This window comes from Ranitomeya variabilis, chromosome 6 (assembly GCF_051348905.1).
Source record: "Ranitomeya variabilis isolate aRanVar5 chromosome 6, aRanVar5.hap1, whole genome shotgun sequence".
In the NCBI taxonomy this organism is placed as follows: Eukaryota; Metazoa; Chordata; class Amphibia; order Anura; family Dendrobatidae; genus Ranitomeya; species Ranitomeya variabilis.
In genome coordinates this window covers 408,569,163-408,584,856 of record NC_135237.1, presented here as the reverse complement: position 1 = coordinate 408,584,856, position 15,694 = coordinate 408,569,163, and the positions used below count along the sequence as shown (strand labels likewise).

The window sequence follows — 15,694 nt, the reverse complement described above, 5'->3', positions numbered from 1 at the left end:
ACCCTGAGACTATCACAGAGCAGGTGCATTTATATGGAGACTTGATTACACACAGGTGGATTATATTTATCATCATTAGCCATTTAGGACAACATTGGATCATTCAGAGATCCGCAATGAACTTCTGGAGTGAGTTTGCTGCACTGAAAGTAAAGGGGCCGAATAATATTGCACGCCCCACTTTTCAGTTTTTTAATTTCCACAAAAATTTTAAATAACCATTAAATTTTGTTCCACTTCACAATTGTGTTCCACTTGTTGTTGATTCTTCACCAAAAATTAACATTTGGTATCTTTATGTTTGAAGCATGATATGTGGGAAAAGGTTGAAAGGTTCCAGGGGGCCGAATACTTTTGTAAGGCACTGTATAGGGGAATATGGCACATATTCATGATACGGATTACACTCCCAGCATCTATCGGCATCTCTGACCCCAATATTATATTGTAAAGAGATGTAAAACTAAGTGTAGTTTGCCTTCTGAGTCTGTTTCTTTTCTTGTAAGTTCCGCTCAAGAACTGTTTTCTGTACACAAAGAAAAAACACTTTAATTTTCTGATTACACCTTTGTGTCCTCAAGCTATTGAAGAAGTTAAAGTACTTTGCTCCAGCACGATGTAACAGCCTTGCAATGAAATCAGATATGTCTCCTGATAATTGTGCTGGGAGCCGCTTCCCATCTCACACTGGCGCTATCAGTCTTTAAATCTGCATAGTGATTTCAATTGATTTCTGAGCTTCATCCTCTCTTGCCGCCTGCATTATGTGAAATCCTATTTACTGATCACCCGTAGTATACTCCCTGGCAATGGAAGGGTCGATGTCCTCAAGCATTCAGTGCTTCACAACTTGGCAAGGGCAACTGGGAAAGGCTACCTGTTACCAACTATTGCCTAAATGTCTTCTTATCTGGCCGTATACGGTATACCTCTTACTTTTCATGGATATGTGGCGTTCTGCGTATCATTATCCTCAATTCTGCACTTGCCTTATAATACCAAACTTTGTCTGTTTTCAAATCCCCCCGTGGCACAATACACTTACGTCTTGTAAGCTTTGTTTTATCACTGTTTCTTTTTGTTTGTATGTCGAGACGTACATTTTTTTTGTACTTTTCCGCTGATTCACCCTCCAGACGACATGCCGTGCAATCTGCGTGGCTCCCACAGGAGACTTTTGCACTGGTAATTTCAGCTAATGATTTCTAAACATGTTAAGTCAGTTCTGAAAAGACCTCATTATACTGTGATTGTTTATTAAAAACCTAAATGGAGCCTTTCAGGCATTTACAGATATTATTAGTTTGCCCTGCGCAGCACTGATAACGGGTGATAAAATGATTTCATTCATAAGAGCGGCTTATACTCCGAGGAGTAAACACATTAGCGGCGTCTTATGAATGAAGCGCTAACACAGTATTGATCATGGTCCTGTGATTTATGCCGCTTATTCTGGGTCTCAGCTGATACTAAGATTCTGTTTTTCCTTTGAACAATGTCCTAGTGGACAAAGAAAAACTAGGAACAAAGTTCAGGTTTATAGTTTTATGTCATACGGTATTTTAGGAAATTTGCAGGATCGTTGACAAGTGATCGAAAGGCAAACACATGCTGTTGTGTAAAGCCATTTTTGTAAAATCAGCCTTTCTGAGTAGCACTAATTAGATTATTTTCTAAGTTCAAATAACATTAAACAATAACGTTTTCATCTGGCAAAATTGATTCCCACCGCTGCCAATTTTCATATTTGCGTTTTCATTTTTTTCCTTTTTTTTTCAAAGGCCATATTTTTTTTTTATTTTTCTGTCCTCGTTGACGTGTGATTTTTTTAAATTTTTTATCAGGAAGAGTTGTAGTTTTGAATGGCCCCATTCATTTTTATCATGCAGAGTACTGGAAAACTTGCAAAAAATAAAAACGCGTATTTCCGACATTATTTTTGAGCTTTGTTTTTACAGTGTATGGTAAAGAGAACCTGAAATTATTAACCCCTTCCCAATATGTGTATGGAGCCTGCATTGGGTTTTCTTTGCAATAAAAATAAAGAAAAAAGCTATTTTTGTTTATGTTTGTTTATAGTAGTTTGCTTATATCATTTGTTTATAGTCTATGTTGTTTTTTTTACTGTTTACAATTCACACCACATAGCCTGAATTCTCCAGGTTATTACAGACGTGTGGATACCTATGTAGGTTGTTTTTTTTTTTATATTGCCAATGTTTTATTTGTGTATATTTTGTCACATAATTTGTCCCCCAAAAGATAATCATAACGGGGAACATTTTTTAAAATAATTTTTTTCCATTCTCAGTGGAGCTGAGCGCTATGCAAGCTGCGTAATAAAAGACAGAAGTGCTAATAAACTACTATTGTGTTCTCACCAGGGTCCACAGCTGTGTCTGGCAACTTGGGACCCATCCTGACCATGTTAAATTGCAGGAGCCTTAACCTCTGCTCTGTAAATTTACAGTAGCCCAGGGTTAAAGCCTAGAACCAAGCGCTGAGACTTTACAACACTAAGGCATTATCAAGTTAAAGAGAACCTGTCACCAGGTCAAAGGAGTCCGTATTTTTCTCATATTTTATTCTCGCTGCTCCATTGAGTATTCCAGTTGTTCATCAGGGGAACTGCAGGAATATAATAGGAGCAAAAATTCTCAAATGTTCACCTAGTCACAGCTCCTCTTTATGCAAAAGATCACATGAGTGAAGAATGAAAAAGAGCTAAGTCCAAATAAGATGCACTTACTATTCAAAATGTATTAAAGGGAATCTGTCAGTAGGATCTACCCTCCTAAGCCGTCTATAAGGGCATTTAGGTTATAGGATGCTGAATAAAATGATATCTTGATATTTGCGATCCGATGTCTTATTTCAGAGAAATCCACTTTTTCCTTATATGTAATTGAGCTGTTAAGATCTATGGGTCGGACATAGATCTCCCTGAGAATCTGCCTCCAGAACATATTTTAAATGACGGGGCGTTATCAGAGTGAGGCATGAAGATCAGGAGAGCAGACTCTCAGTCATTATATTACAGGTAACTTCCCCATCCATTTAAAATACGTTCTGGAGGCAGATTCTAAGGGAGATCTATGTCCGGCCCATAGATCTTAACAGCTCATTTACATATTCCAGAGGTATTCCCATTTCCAAGATCCTATCCCAATTTGTAGTAGGTTAATAATACTAATGATATCAGCAAATACTTCCAGTTAGAAATGTAGTATAGTTCTTTTGATTAAATATGTAATTTACCCCATGTGCAGGGCATTGCAGTAGCTTAGGTATCCATGGTTACAGCCCCTCCCATAGTGACAGTGAGTTAATTAGTTGTTAGTGGTCATAACCATCTAACCTACTGCAATGCTCTGCCCATGGGGTAAGTGACATTGCTAATCAGAAGAACTATACTGCGTTTTAATTGAAGGTAATATTATTCTTCTTATTATTATACCTACTACATATTGGTATAGGATCTTGGAGACGGGAATACCCCTTGAAGAAAAACATGGATTTCTCTGAAATAAGACACTGGGTTACAGATATCAAGGCATCATTTTATTCAGCTTCTTATGACCTACATGCCCATATAGTTGATCCTACTGACAGATTCTCTTTAAGTCTGACTGTTAACAACCATAGGGTCTGTAAGGGGTCTGGGTTACGAAGAAAGAATTCCCCAAATCCCTTCGAAGTGTGCCCATTTGAAATACTAGTAAGCTATACATCTTTTTTTTTCATTTTTTTCTACCTTGTTCATAATCCGGTATAGATAGGACCATATGTAGAAAAGTGACATACTGTGTGACGTCTACAATCATCTGAACCCTGAAATATGGTGACAGACCTGTGGATCCAGACTGCTATTTAGCTCCTTTTTTGTTCATACATTGCAATGTGTTGGAGTATTCCAAGCTAGAGGGCTGCATGGAAACCAGGGGTTTTGGAGGAGAGTACTAGGTACGGTGTATATAGGCCAAAACAGGAGCCAACTTTGGTTGTTCTGCCATTTATATCGCGGTGGAGGAAAGTAGTGGCAGACGATTGGTAGAATAGTGATCTGAGGAGTGTGGACAGAAGTAAAATCCATATCCAGGTGTCCAGGTAAACGCTGATGTTTTATTTTCCTCCATTACTTCTATTATATCCAACTTATAAATTGTCTTAGGTGCAGTGTTATTTTTTCTCATTACGTTTATTAAATCATTAAACAACGTAGTTAGAGATCCGCAACGTCCTGGATTATCATAACAGAATTTAGGCCGACAGCAGCACCATATGCACAGAATTTATAAACTGTTTATCACATTCACTCGGAGCAGAAAACACATCCTGACGTCTACGTTACAAACATTAACGTTTCACCGCGGTGTGGAAAGCAGAGACGAACCCGATGGCAGGAGTCTGAGCAGAAAACATGGAGCACAAAGTTTGATTTTGCAGAAATCTTTCATCATCGGTGATGTAGATAATTCGAAGATCCAAGAATATTAAATCACCCCATGTAATAACCGAGCAGCGAGGACATGCTGTCGTCACTGGAGCAAGACCAAAACCGTTGGGGAAACCAAGTGTTTTTCTGTGAGATGGTGGAGTGTCGCACACGGAGACGACGTCTGGTGAAATACTTTGGGTTTTTTACCGAGCTGTCTTTCTCCGCGTCAGGATGGACATCTAAGGCATTTTATTTTGCTTTGATGAAGTGAGCCTCTTGTTGTTGCAGCTTTACCCTAGATTTGTTGACAGGAAACTTTCATCCATAACCTACTTTACTCCGCATATGAAATATTGCTCGGCTTCAGCACCTAAAGAGCAGCTATTTTAAGAGCGTTCTTCTGGCTTGAAATATTATATCAGAAACAACAGGCTGTGTAGTATAATTGGTTAGATTTTTTCTGGAGCACACCGAGCTCTTTGTAATTGCCCGTCTCAACAGCAGCTATTTGGCGGCCTATATTTCCTCTAAGCTAGACGATTCGGTAATTATAGTGTTAACAATCTAATCTGCTAGAATAAAGCATTGACGGGTATATAGCTAGCTGTTTTCTGGAACAGCCATCATTTATTTACCATTTAACTGTAATGTTTGAGGTTGTTTTTTTCTTAGACATATGTGCAGGCCTACCAACGTTTCCATGACTAGCTAATCATGAGTTGACCAAGCCACCGGTTCCCCATAATTCTGTCCTCCATAAGCAATCATCGCTACCAGTCGTACACTCCAGAAATGGATTTAATCTCCAAACTGCAGACGGCTACTACTTTTTAGCTAATCTTTCCATAGTGTACATCTTAACCCCTTTACGCCACAGCCAATTTCTGTTTTTTTAAATTTTTCTCCCCTTCGAAGAACTACACTGTGTTCCAAATTATTATGCACATAGAGTTTAGGAGTGATAAGGATAGAATTTTTTTGTTTGTCATTTAAACTCATTGATGGTGATGTGTGTCAGGGCTCTTTATATCACTGAAAGCAATTGCAGATACCTGTGCACATTAGTTTGGAAGGTGTGTCCAAATAAAGGCAAGACTACTTAAGAAGGCTGTTCCACATTATTAAGCAGCCTACATTTTTTGCCAAAATGGGAAAGAAAAAGAATGTGTCGGCTGCTGAGAAGCAACAAATTGTGGAGTATTTAGGTCAAGGTATGACTACAATCAACATTGCCAAGACACTTCATCGTGATCATCGCACAATCAAGAAGTATGTAGCTGATTCCCAGCACACACGTGTGCGTGCTGATAAGGAAAAATTGAGGACTCTTTCCAACAGGCAATTGCGTAAGGTTAAAAGAGCAGCTGCAAAAATGCCTTGTCATAGCAGCAGACAAGTTTTTGAAGCTGCTGGTGCCTCCAACGTCCCCAGAACAACAAGATGCAGGGCCCTTCAGAGGTTTGCAGCTGTGCGTAAGCCATCCTGTCGACCACCTCTATCCACTGCAACAAGCAGAAACGGCTCCAGTGGGCCTAACAATACATGAAGACTGACTTCCAAACTGTTTTGTTCACCGATGAGTGCCGTGCGACGCTCGATGGTCCAGATGGATGGAGTGGAGGATGGACACCCCATGAAAACACAGCTAAGGCGCGAACAAGGAGGAGGTGGAGTAATGTTTTGGGCTGGAATCATGGGGAGAGAGATTGTCAGCCCCTTTATGATCCCTGAAGGGTAAAGATGAACTCCATAATCTATGTGGAGTTTCTAAAACAACACTTCCTGCCATGGTTCAAGAGGAAGAACCGTGCTTTCCGCAGCAAGATCATTTTCATGCATGATAATGCACCGTCTCATGCTGCAAAAAACACATCTGCATCTCTGGCTGCTATGGGCATAAAAGAGGACAAACTTATGGTGTGGCCACCATCTTCCCCTGGCCTCAACCCCATTGAGAACCTCTGGAGCATCATCAAAAGGAGTGTCTATGATGGCGGGAGGCAGTTCACATCTAAGCAACAGCTCTGGGAGGGTATTCTGTCCACATGCAAAACAACTGAAGCAGAAACCATCCAAAAACTGACAAATTCAATGGATGAGAGAGTTCAGAAGCTTCTTTCCAACAAGGGGTCCTATGTGCAAATGTAACATCACCTAGAATAAAGTTTTCACTTGAAAACTGTTTGATTTCATTTTGTAATAAGCTGATAATGCTTATAACTTCACAATTGACCATTTTTTTGTTCAAAATAAAAAAAAAGGTTGAAAACTCTGCTGTGCATAATAATTTGGAACATGCATTTTGAGCGTTTATTTTTTTTTTAAAAGATACTGTTTTCATAGGCAGTTTTTTCCAAAACATTGCAATTATACTAGAATAGTAGATGACAGGAAAATAACAATGACTGCAATTCAGATAGGTAATTTAGAGAAAATATGAGGAAATGTTATTTGCATAATAATTTGGAACACAGTGTATAACTTTATTTTTCCATCCAAATAACCATATGAGGGCTTGTTTTTTGCAGGACAAATTGTTCTTATGATTGACCCATTTATGTTACCATGTGATGCATCGGAAAGCAGGAAAAAAAAGTGCGTTAAAATAGCAAAAAAGTGCAATTCCACAATTGCTTTTTATTTTTTTACACAAATACTAAACATAGATTTTTTTTAAAAATTCAAGTTACGAAAAAAAGATTCGGAGATGTGTAAAAAGAAAAAAAAATACAAATGTTGCTTGCGTTGCCATTTTCCAAGACCTGTAACGTTTTCAGTTTTTGTGATGAAAATAAGGGCTTGTTTTTGCCCCCTGAGCGGATGTTTTTATTAATACTATTTTGGGATAGATACAGTGTTTTGATCTCCACTTATTGCATTTTACTTCAATGTTGCAGCTATAAAAAAAATGTAACTCTAACGTTTTGATTTCTTTCTTGTTACGCTGTTTACCAATCTGATTAATTTATTTATATTTTAACAGATCAGACTTTTACGAGCGCAATGATACCAAATTTGTGCATTTTTTATTGCTTTATTTTTAATGAGCAAAAAGAACTTTTATTTATGTTTCATAATTTTGCTGTATTTGATATTCCACATTGGAAACTTGAACCTGTGATCATTCGATCTCTTGTACTATCGATGGAAGTGCATCAGCACTGCTATATATAGCCAAAATTACAGTCTCCTATGAATGCCAGCTAAACGCTGACATTCACAGAAGAACCGTCGTGACAAACATAGAGGTTTTCAGCAGACCTCTGGCTGCCATGGCAACCTGTTGCCGCCTCGCAATCACTTCACGGGCACGCCAATGGCAGATGGAGTGACGCGACCACCTACCAGTGCAGATTAAATGCTGGCAGAGATTGGCAGAGATGAAGATGATGGCTGAATAATTCAGCCATCATATGCCGAGAAAGATGTAGGCTTGGCTTGCGAGTCCACATCAAAGTCAGAGATGCGACATATCATGTAGCTGGACGTCATATGTCGGGAAGGGATTCAAGGAGGTTTTCTCATCGTATCGAATGTGTAAAATTACAAAGTTTTAAACCTAATTGTACTACATTGGAAAGATGAATCCCCTCCCACCATGCCAGAGTGGTCCTCTAAGGTAAATCAAATTTCCCGCCTCGAGGAATTATCGAGCTGGGAAGTACAGTACAGACCAAAAGTTTGGACACACCTTCTCATTTAAAGATTTTTCTGTATTTTCAGGACTATGAAAATTGTACATTCACACTGAAGGCATCAAAACTATGAATTAACACATGTGGAATTATATATTTAACAAAAAAGTGTGAAACAACTGAAATTATGTCTTATATTCTAGGTTCTTCAAAGTAGCCACCTTTTGTTTTGATGACTGCTTTGCACACTCTTGGTATTCTCTTGATGAGCTCCAAGAGGTAGTCACCGGGAATGGTTTTCAATTCACAGGTGTGCCCTGTCAGGTTTAATAAGTGGGATTTCTTGCCTTGTAAATGGGGTTGAGACCATCAGTTGTGTTGTGCAGAAGTCTGGTGGATACACAGCTGATAGTCCTACTGAATAGACTGTTAGAATTTGTATTGTGGCAAGAAAAAAGCAGCTAAGTAAAGAAAAACGAGTGGCCATCATTACTTTAAGAAATGAAGGTCAGTCAGTCCGAAAAATTGGGAAAACTTTGAAAGTGTCCCCAAGTGCAGCGGCAAATACCATCAAGCGCTACAAAGAAACTGGCTCACATGAGGACCGGCCCAGGAAAGGAAGACCAAGAGTCACCTCTGCTTCTGAGGATAAGTTTATCTGAGTCACCAGCCTCATAAATCGCAGGTTAACAGCAGCTCAGATTAGAGACCAGGTCAATGCCACACAGAGTTCTAGCAGCAGACACATCTCTACAACAACTGTTAAGAGGAGACTTTGTGCAGCAGGCCTTCATGGTAAAATAGCTGCTAGGAAACCACTGCTAAGGACAGGCAACAAGCAGAAGAGACTTGTTTGGGCTAAAGAACACAAGGAATGGAAATTAGACCAGTGGAAATCTGTGCTTTGGTCTGATGAGTCCAAATTTGAGATCTTTGGTTCCAACCATCGTGTCTTTGTGCGACTCAGAAAAGGTGAACGGATGGACTCTACATGCATGGTTCCCACTGTGAAGTATGGAGGAGGAGGTGTGATGGTGTGGGGGTGCTTTGCTGGTGACACTGTTGGGGATTTATTCAGAATTGAAGGCATACTGAACCAGCATGGCTACCACAGCATCTTGCAGCGGCATGCTATTCCATCCGGTTTGCGTTTAGTTGGACCATCATTTATTTTTTAACAGGACAATGACCCCAAACACAACTCCAGGCTGTGTAAGGGCTACTTGACCAAGAAGGAGTGATGGGGTGCTGCGTCAGATGACCTGGCCTCCACAGTCACCAGACCTGAACCCAATTGAGATGGTTTGGGGTGAGCCTGACCGCAGAGTGAAGGCAAAAGGGCCAACAAGAGCTAAGCATCTCTGGGAACTCCTTCAAGATTGTTGGAAGACCATTCCCGGTGACTACCTCTTGAAGCTCATCAAGAGAATGCCAAGAGTGTGCAAAGCAGTCGTCAAAGCAAAAGGTGGCTACTTTGAAGAACCTAGAATATAAGGCATATTTTCAGTAGTTTCACACTTTTTTGTTAAGTATATAATTCCACATTTGTTAATTCAGTTTTGAATCCTTCAGTATGAATGTACAATTTTCATAGTCATGAAAATACTGAAAAATCTTTAAATGAGAAGGTGTGTCCAAACTTTTGGTCTGTACTTTATACAATCACGACTCTTACACAGATATATGGGCTCCATGGAAAAAATTACAGGATGATAACGCTCCTTATACTCATTATATGCCCTTGTTTTCTTTGTTCTGCTCGAAAGTTACTCGTATAATCTAACGTATGCAATTTTGACAATGTGTACTCATGCCAATTGTTATTATATTTGTACATGTTCTTCACTCCCTTACTTCCTCTCCCTCTCCCCTTACCGCCTTTCCCACCTCTTCCCCTCTTTTCCCTTCCCAACCTTTTTCCATTCTTATTCCTTTGTCCCCTCCCCCTTCACCCCTCGTGTCTAATCAATAACCATCGCGTAATTATATGCCTGTATGCTAGACATGTCTATATTACTATTGTATTGATTTTTCTTCTTTTCAAAAATAAAGAATTTACAAAAAAAATTGCAAAGTTTTTTTGTAAAAATAATCAGCTCTGCAATGTACTTCTTATTAAACATCTTCTCTGTTCTCGAGAATGAAGGGATTTTTTGCTCTATAGTACACTGCTTGTTGCCAAGGTTACCAGCTTCTGATCAACTAATGCGCAAAGGCAAAGCATCCTCTGCTTACAGCAATGGACAGTGAGGAGTTCAGACCAAAAGCTCAACCATGCTGCTGGCTTAAACTGTCCATCACCATTGTAGGAGCTGAGACAACCCCTTTAAGTGCAACACTGCCGAAACCATCATAATAATGGCAGCAAGGTGGCTCAGTGGTTAGCATTGTTGTTTTGCAAATCCCACCAAAGACAACATCTGCCAGGAGTATGCATGTTCTCCCCGTGTTTGCGTGGGTTTCCTCCGGTGTCCTCCTAAGACATACTGATAGGAAATCTAGATTGTGAGCTCCAAAGGGGACAGTAATGATAATGTCTGTGAAGCGTTGTGGAATTAATGGCGCTGTATAAGTAAGAAAAAAATAATAACAAGCAGAGCTGCAGTGTGTTCAAAAAATGTTAGCCCTAGTGCCACTATTACATTGGTAAGATGCCGTTACTGAGACCCATCCCTCCAACAGTGACAACCAGACTGTGCTCATTACTTCATTGCCCCCTTAATACATCAGCTACAAACCTTTTCTTTAGGGTCAGTACATTGAATTATATCAGACTAGTGGTGTACCAAGCCTTCCCACCTGCATGGGGAATCATTTCACGCTTTCACTCTGAATTATGTAGTAGTAACCTTGTCTATACTTTTCATTGAGCAAATATTGCTCCAAATTTCCACTAAAATGTACAGTGTGAAATCCAGTTGGCCAGAAAGCGTAGCGCTGCGAATGCACCTACATGTGTTATTGGTAGATGGACAGTAGAAAGGGACCTGCTAGCTGACTGCTATCGATAGGAGCCAGCACACCCCACAAGATACCAGCCGGCAAGTAACATTATGTTTTTTCACACAAGTTTTATTTTAATCAGTGTTTTATTTTGCGTTTCCTAAATGGTTGGTGTAAGCTCTTTGCTTGCACTCCATATGGATACAAAATGCTGTAAGCAATTCCAATATGGATGTTTAGTAGGAGATTTTCAGATGGATAAACTGAAGTTTGTTGCTGCCAAATTCTGAGCATCACCAGTTGGCAGCAGCTCTCTCCAGACATCTTTGTTTCCATGGATTGTGTTCCTGATCGTTCTACAGCTGCTTCCTGTTATGTTCTTTGAAGTGATTTGCAGTATATGGCTGTGCCTCACTACAGCAAGCACACAGTCACTAGGACATACGGGGTTGTCTGTCATTGTACTCAGCGTGGCAGTGTACTCAGAGACCTTTACTATTATGCTGTAATATTTCTGCATCGTGTTATCGTGGGTTAGAGACAATAACACAGTCTTATGGTGTCTCTTAATAGTGTACGCTTAAAAAAAATCAAAAAGACTTTTAAACAACGGAGTTAAAAATAATCCTTAAAGGGAAGCCATCATCAGAAAATTACCTAATGTTTAAATCCAGTTTTTTGTGTTAAAAGTATTTTTTTTTTTACTCTTGCAGTTTTCACACTGGCCACAGGGGCTTTTTTGTGCTCTAACTTCCTGTTGCTTTAGAAAATTCACACACACATTAGCAGCAATGAACAGACTCAGACCCTATCTTTTGTATTGAAGCATCTAATGAGCATGTGCTCAGGTCACTGTGAAGGGAGGAGGAGCAGGATAAGCTTCGACATCGCCTAATGTGAATGTTGGATCCAGTGTTAACAGCTTTATATAGAGGTGTTATCAGTAATTTAGAAAAGCAAAAAGGAATCGCCAGCTCACCATGAGCGCTCACAACAAGGCTGGGAATCAAATGAGGTCCCGAAGTCTCTTCATGATTAAGAATACAAGCAGTGTTCGAAACGTGAAACGTTTTCCTTAATGGATTTGATTATTTTCAAATGAAGAAGTGATCTTCTTTAACTGGAATGAGCTGAACAAACCCACATTCTTTCCTCCATTAACAGTCACTGTAAACCTTCCTCTGCTGATAAAGAGCTTGCTGTAAAGTTTTCCTAAAAGGGCAGGAAATATGGTTATAGAAAAGCCCCAGTGGCCAGTGTGAAAATTGCAAGATTACTAAATTTGTGTTTAGTATAGATATGAAAAAAAGGCATTGCCATTTTTTTTTTACAGTAATGTGAAATAATAAAAAAAATGAATACACAATTGGTCATTTTGTAATAATAGCTTAAAAACATTATGCTACTTGTCTGGCAGGTTTAAAAAAAATTGTAGTCAGTAATCATGGAGATGCATTGGCTTGCATAAGATCTGCAGACACAAAATGGTAGAAATCACCTATTACAAACTTTCTTATGGGGGTTGTACATTACTTTTATTTAGAGTAAAAATGGGTCCATTGTGGTTCTAAGATAAAAACAAGAACTCACCTACCTGATTACTGATACTTCATCATACGCTGGCTGGATATTTGTGATGGTCATGTTCTGTCCAAGACCACCAACATCCTTGTTTAATTTTTAATTGCAAATGGAAATTAATTCAAAATTGTGGTTGCAAAGGTTTATCTAGAAGTATGTATGGCTAGTTTCACATTTGCGTTTAAAAACGCAGCGTTTAAAACGCAAACGCAGGTGGTGAAAAAAACGCGTGCAAACGCTGCGTTTTTTAGACGCATTCGTTTTCTCATGCGGTAAAAAAAACGCGGCGTTTTGATGCGTTTACATGCGTTTTTTTCCTGCGTTTGCGTTTTTGAAACGCATGCTGAGAAGTGTGTGACAGCTGCCAATCATCAAAATCAACTAGAAAACCCACTATAAATAGAAATAGCTAGGGTTGGGGGTAGGGTTAGGGGTAGGGTTAGGGTTAGGATCCCTAGGGTTAGGGTTAGGATCCCTAGGGTTAGGGTTAGGATCCCTAGGGTTAGGGTTAGGGGTAGGGTTAGGGTTAGTGTTTGGATCCCTTTATCACCTTGATTGTGGGGGGTGGCTTATCAGTGTGTATTCTTGTTTTTTTCTATTGAAACGCATGCGTTTAAAACGCAACCAAACGCATGTGCTTAAAAACGCATGCGTTTACATAGACAGGAATACTTTTTTTTGCCGCAAAAAAACGCATGTTGCATTTCTGCAACCAAATGCAAGCATAGAAATGACGCATGCGTCGTCAAACGCGGCAAAACGCATACAAAAAAAACGCATGCGTTTTTAATGTTAATATAGGAAAAAAACGCATGCGTTTTTTTGCTCTAAAACGCAGCAGCAAAAAACGCAAATGTGAAACCAGCCTATGACATAAGTACTCTCTCAGACAAAAATAAAAAAAAATTTTGTTGAGCAGTAGTATGCCATATAGTAGCCTGTGGGTGGAAATAGTTTTGATCAGTATGCACATTTTGGAATCCGTTAAGTGCTCTCTTTTATAAGGATGGGTCTTGTGCCTTTAAATCTTGCTAAGAAACTCATCACGTCTTTAATATTTTCTTCCTCAGGTGAAATGCTGTAAATACTGGCCAGATGACACCGAGATATATAAAGATATTAAAGTGACACTTATTGAAACAGAGTTACTTGCTGAATACGTAATACGAACTTTTGCAGTAGAAAAGGTAAGTCCTTGAGAATCTTCAATTGGACATTAATAGATAAAATTTGTTTTACTCAATATGTTGGCTACGCTTTCTGGCTTGGCTGAATACCAGTAGGAAGCATTAGAGGGGTTGCCAAGCTCCTTAGTTCCTGTTGGTTCCAGATGGACATGTGGCTGCTGCAACGAGTCATGCGTTGATTGATTCTTTGACTGTATTCACAAAGTCCTTTTCTTTTAGTTGGCTTTATGGCTTTATCATATAATTAAAGGTGTTATCCAATACTTTGGTTATTTTTTCCTATGAAACTTACAGGCTGGTAGTTGCTAGCCACCTACCTAATCTGCAGGCAATAATACAGTGGAGAAAATAAGTGTTTGATACACTGCCGATTTTACACATTTTCCAACCTCCAAAGAATGGAGAGGTCTGTAATTTTTATCATACTTACATTTTAACTGTGAGAGACAGAATCTAAAAATAAAAACCAGAAAATCACATTGTATGATTTTTACATAATTAATTTGCATTTTATTGCATGAAAGAAGTATTTGATACAATAGAAAAACGGAATTTAATATTTGGTCCTGAAACCTTTGTTTGCACTTCCAGAGATCAGACGTTTCCTGTAGTTCTTGACCAAGTTTGCGCACACTGCAGCAGGGATTTTGGCCCACTCCTCCATACTGATCTCCTCCAGATCTTTCAGGTTTCGGGGCTGTCGCTGGGCAACACTGAGTTTGAGCTCCGTCCAAATAATGCTTCTTTCGGAGCAACTACTTGGTTGCCCTGGCTGTGTGTTTGGGGTCATTGTGATGCTGGAAGACCCAGCCCCGACCCATATTCAATGCTGGTTGTAAGGGGATTAAATACTTATTTCGTGCAATAAAATGCAATTGAATTATTTAAAAATCATACAATAAATATTACAGACCTCTCCATTCTTTGTAGGTGGGAGAACTTGCAAAATCGGCAGTGTATCAAATATTTTCCCCACTGTATCTCCCGGCTCAACCGGTGACTCTTCTGCTTTATTTCACCTTACATCAACAGAGCAGCACCTTCTCTTCCAGTCTGCTATATCAACAGGATATCACTGCTGATGTAATGCCGATTGACAGACAGCTCCCCACATTTAAACATCAGCAGTGACATCCCATTGACAGAGCAGAAGAGAAGAAGCTGCTCTGTCAACATGATGTCACTGGAAGCAGGAGAATCATCGGCAGGCGCGATCTGTGAGTCGGCAGAGATCATCGCCGGGTAGATCAGACTGGTACTTAGCAACTACCTGCCCGTGAGTTCTTCTCTCTTAGGAAATAATAGTAAAAGTCCTAAATGACCCCTTTATCTATGGTATTTGTAGCATGTTGTGTTTTTTAAAGGTTCTACTGACCATCTTTTCAGGAGTCCTTCCAAAACACCAATGAATATGGATGTAACGTGGAAAATTATGGAACATTTGCATACAATGAACTATTGTCACTGCCTATGACTAGCTCATAAATCTTTTTTGTGTGTCGGCCCCAAGAGTTCTTCAACGCTATCTTCTTTTATCGCTTGACAACCCAACATTTCTATCTCAGTTCACATGACATATAGTATTAAATTGTTCATTTCTCTTCGCCAGTATATTCTTTTACTCCATATAAGAAAAGCGTCATGTTTTCCTGTCCACCCCATTTTCCACATATTCTTAGTTAACTTTTTCTTTTTGAGCTGAAACTCAAAGTTCTTTCCCAGTCCTGTGAAGTTTGCAAATTGCACTAAATAGCATATGTTTGCATTGATGAGGGAAGTGTGAAGACCTCCAGTTGGTGATGTTTCTTATTAAATCTTGTATAGACTCGATTCATCTGCTGAACAGATGGAGTCCCATTCAATCCCATTAGAAATGGTAGCGCTGTATTAGGATATCATATTTATTGAGA

At 39.4% G+C, this 15,694-nt stretch overlaps 1 protein-coding gene across 5 annotated transcripts in view; it reads left to right on the top strand.

The window, feature by feature from the left end:
• Positions 1-15,694, top strand: part of PTPRM (protein tyrosine phosphatase receptor type M) — a 995,903-nt gene that overhangs the window by 946,976 nt on the left and 33,233 nt on the right. For all 5 annotated transcript variants that reach the window (XM_077270222.1, XM_077270225.1, XM_077270224.1 and 2 more), the window contains one exon: positions 13,668-13,784. In XM_077270222.1, coding sequence (XP_077126337.1) covers positions 13,668-13,784 — 117 coding nt within the window. The remainder of the gene's footprint in view (positions 1-13,667; positions 13,785-15,694) is intronic.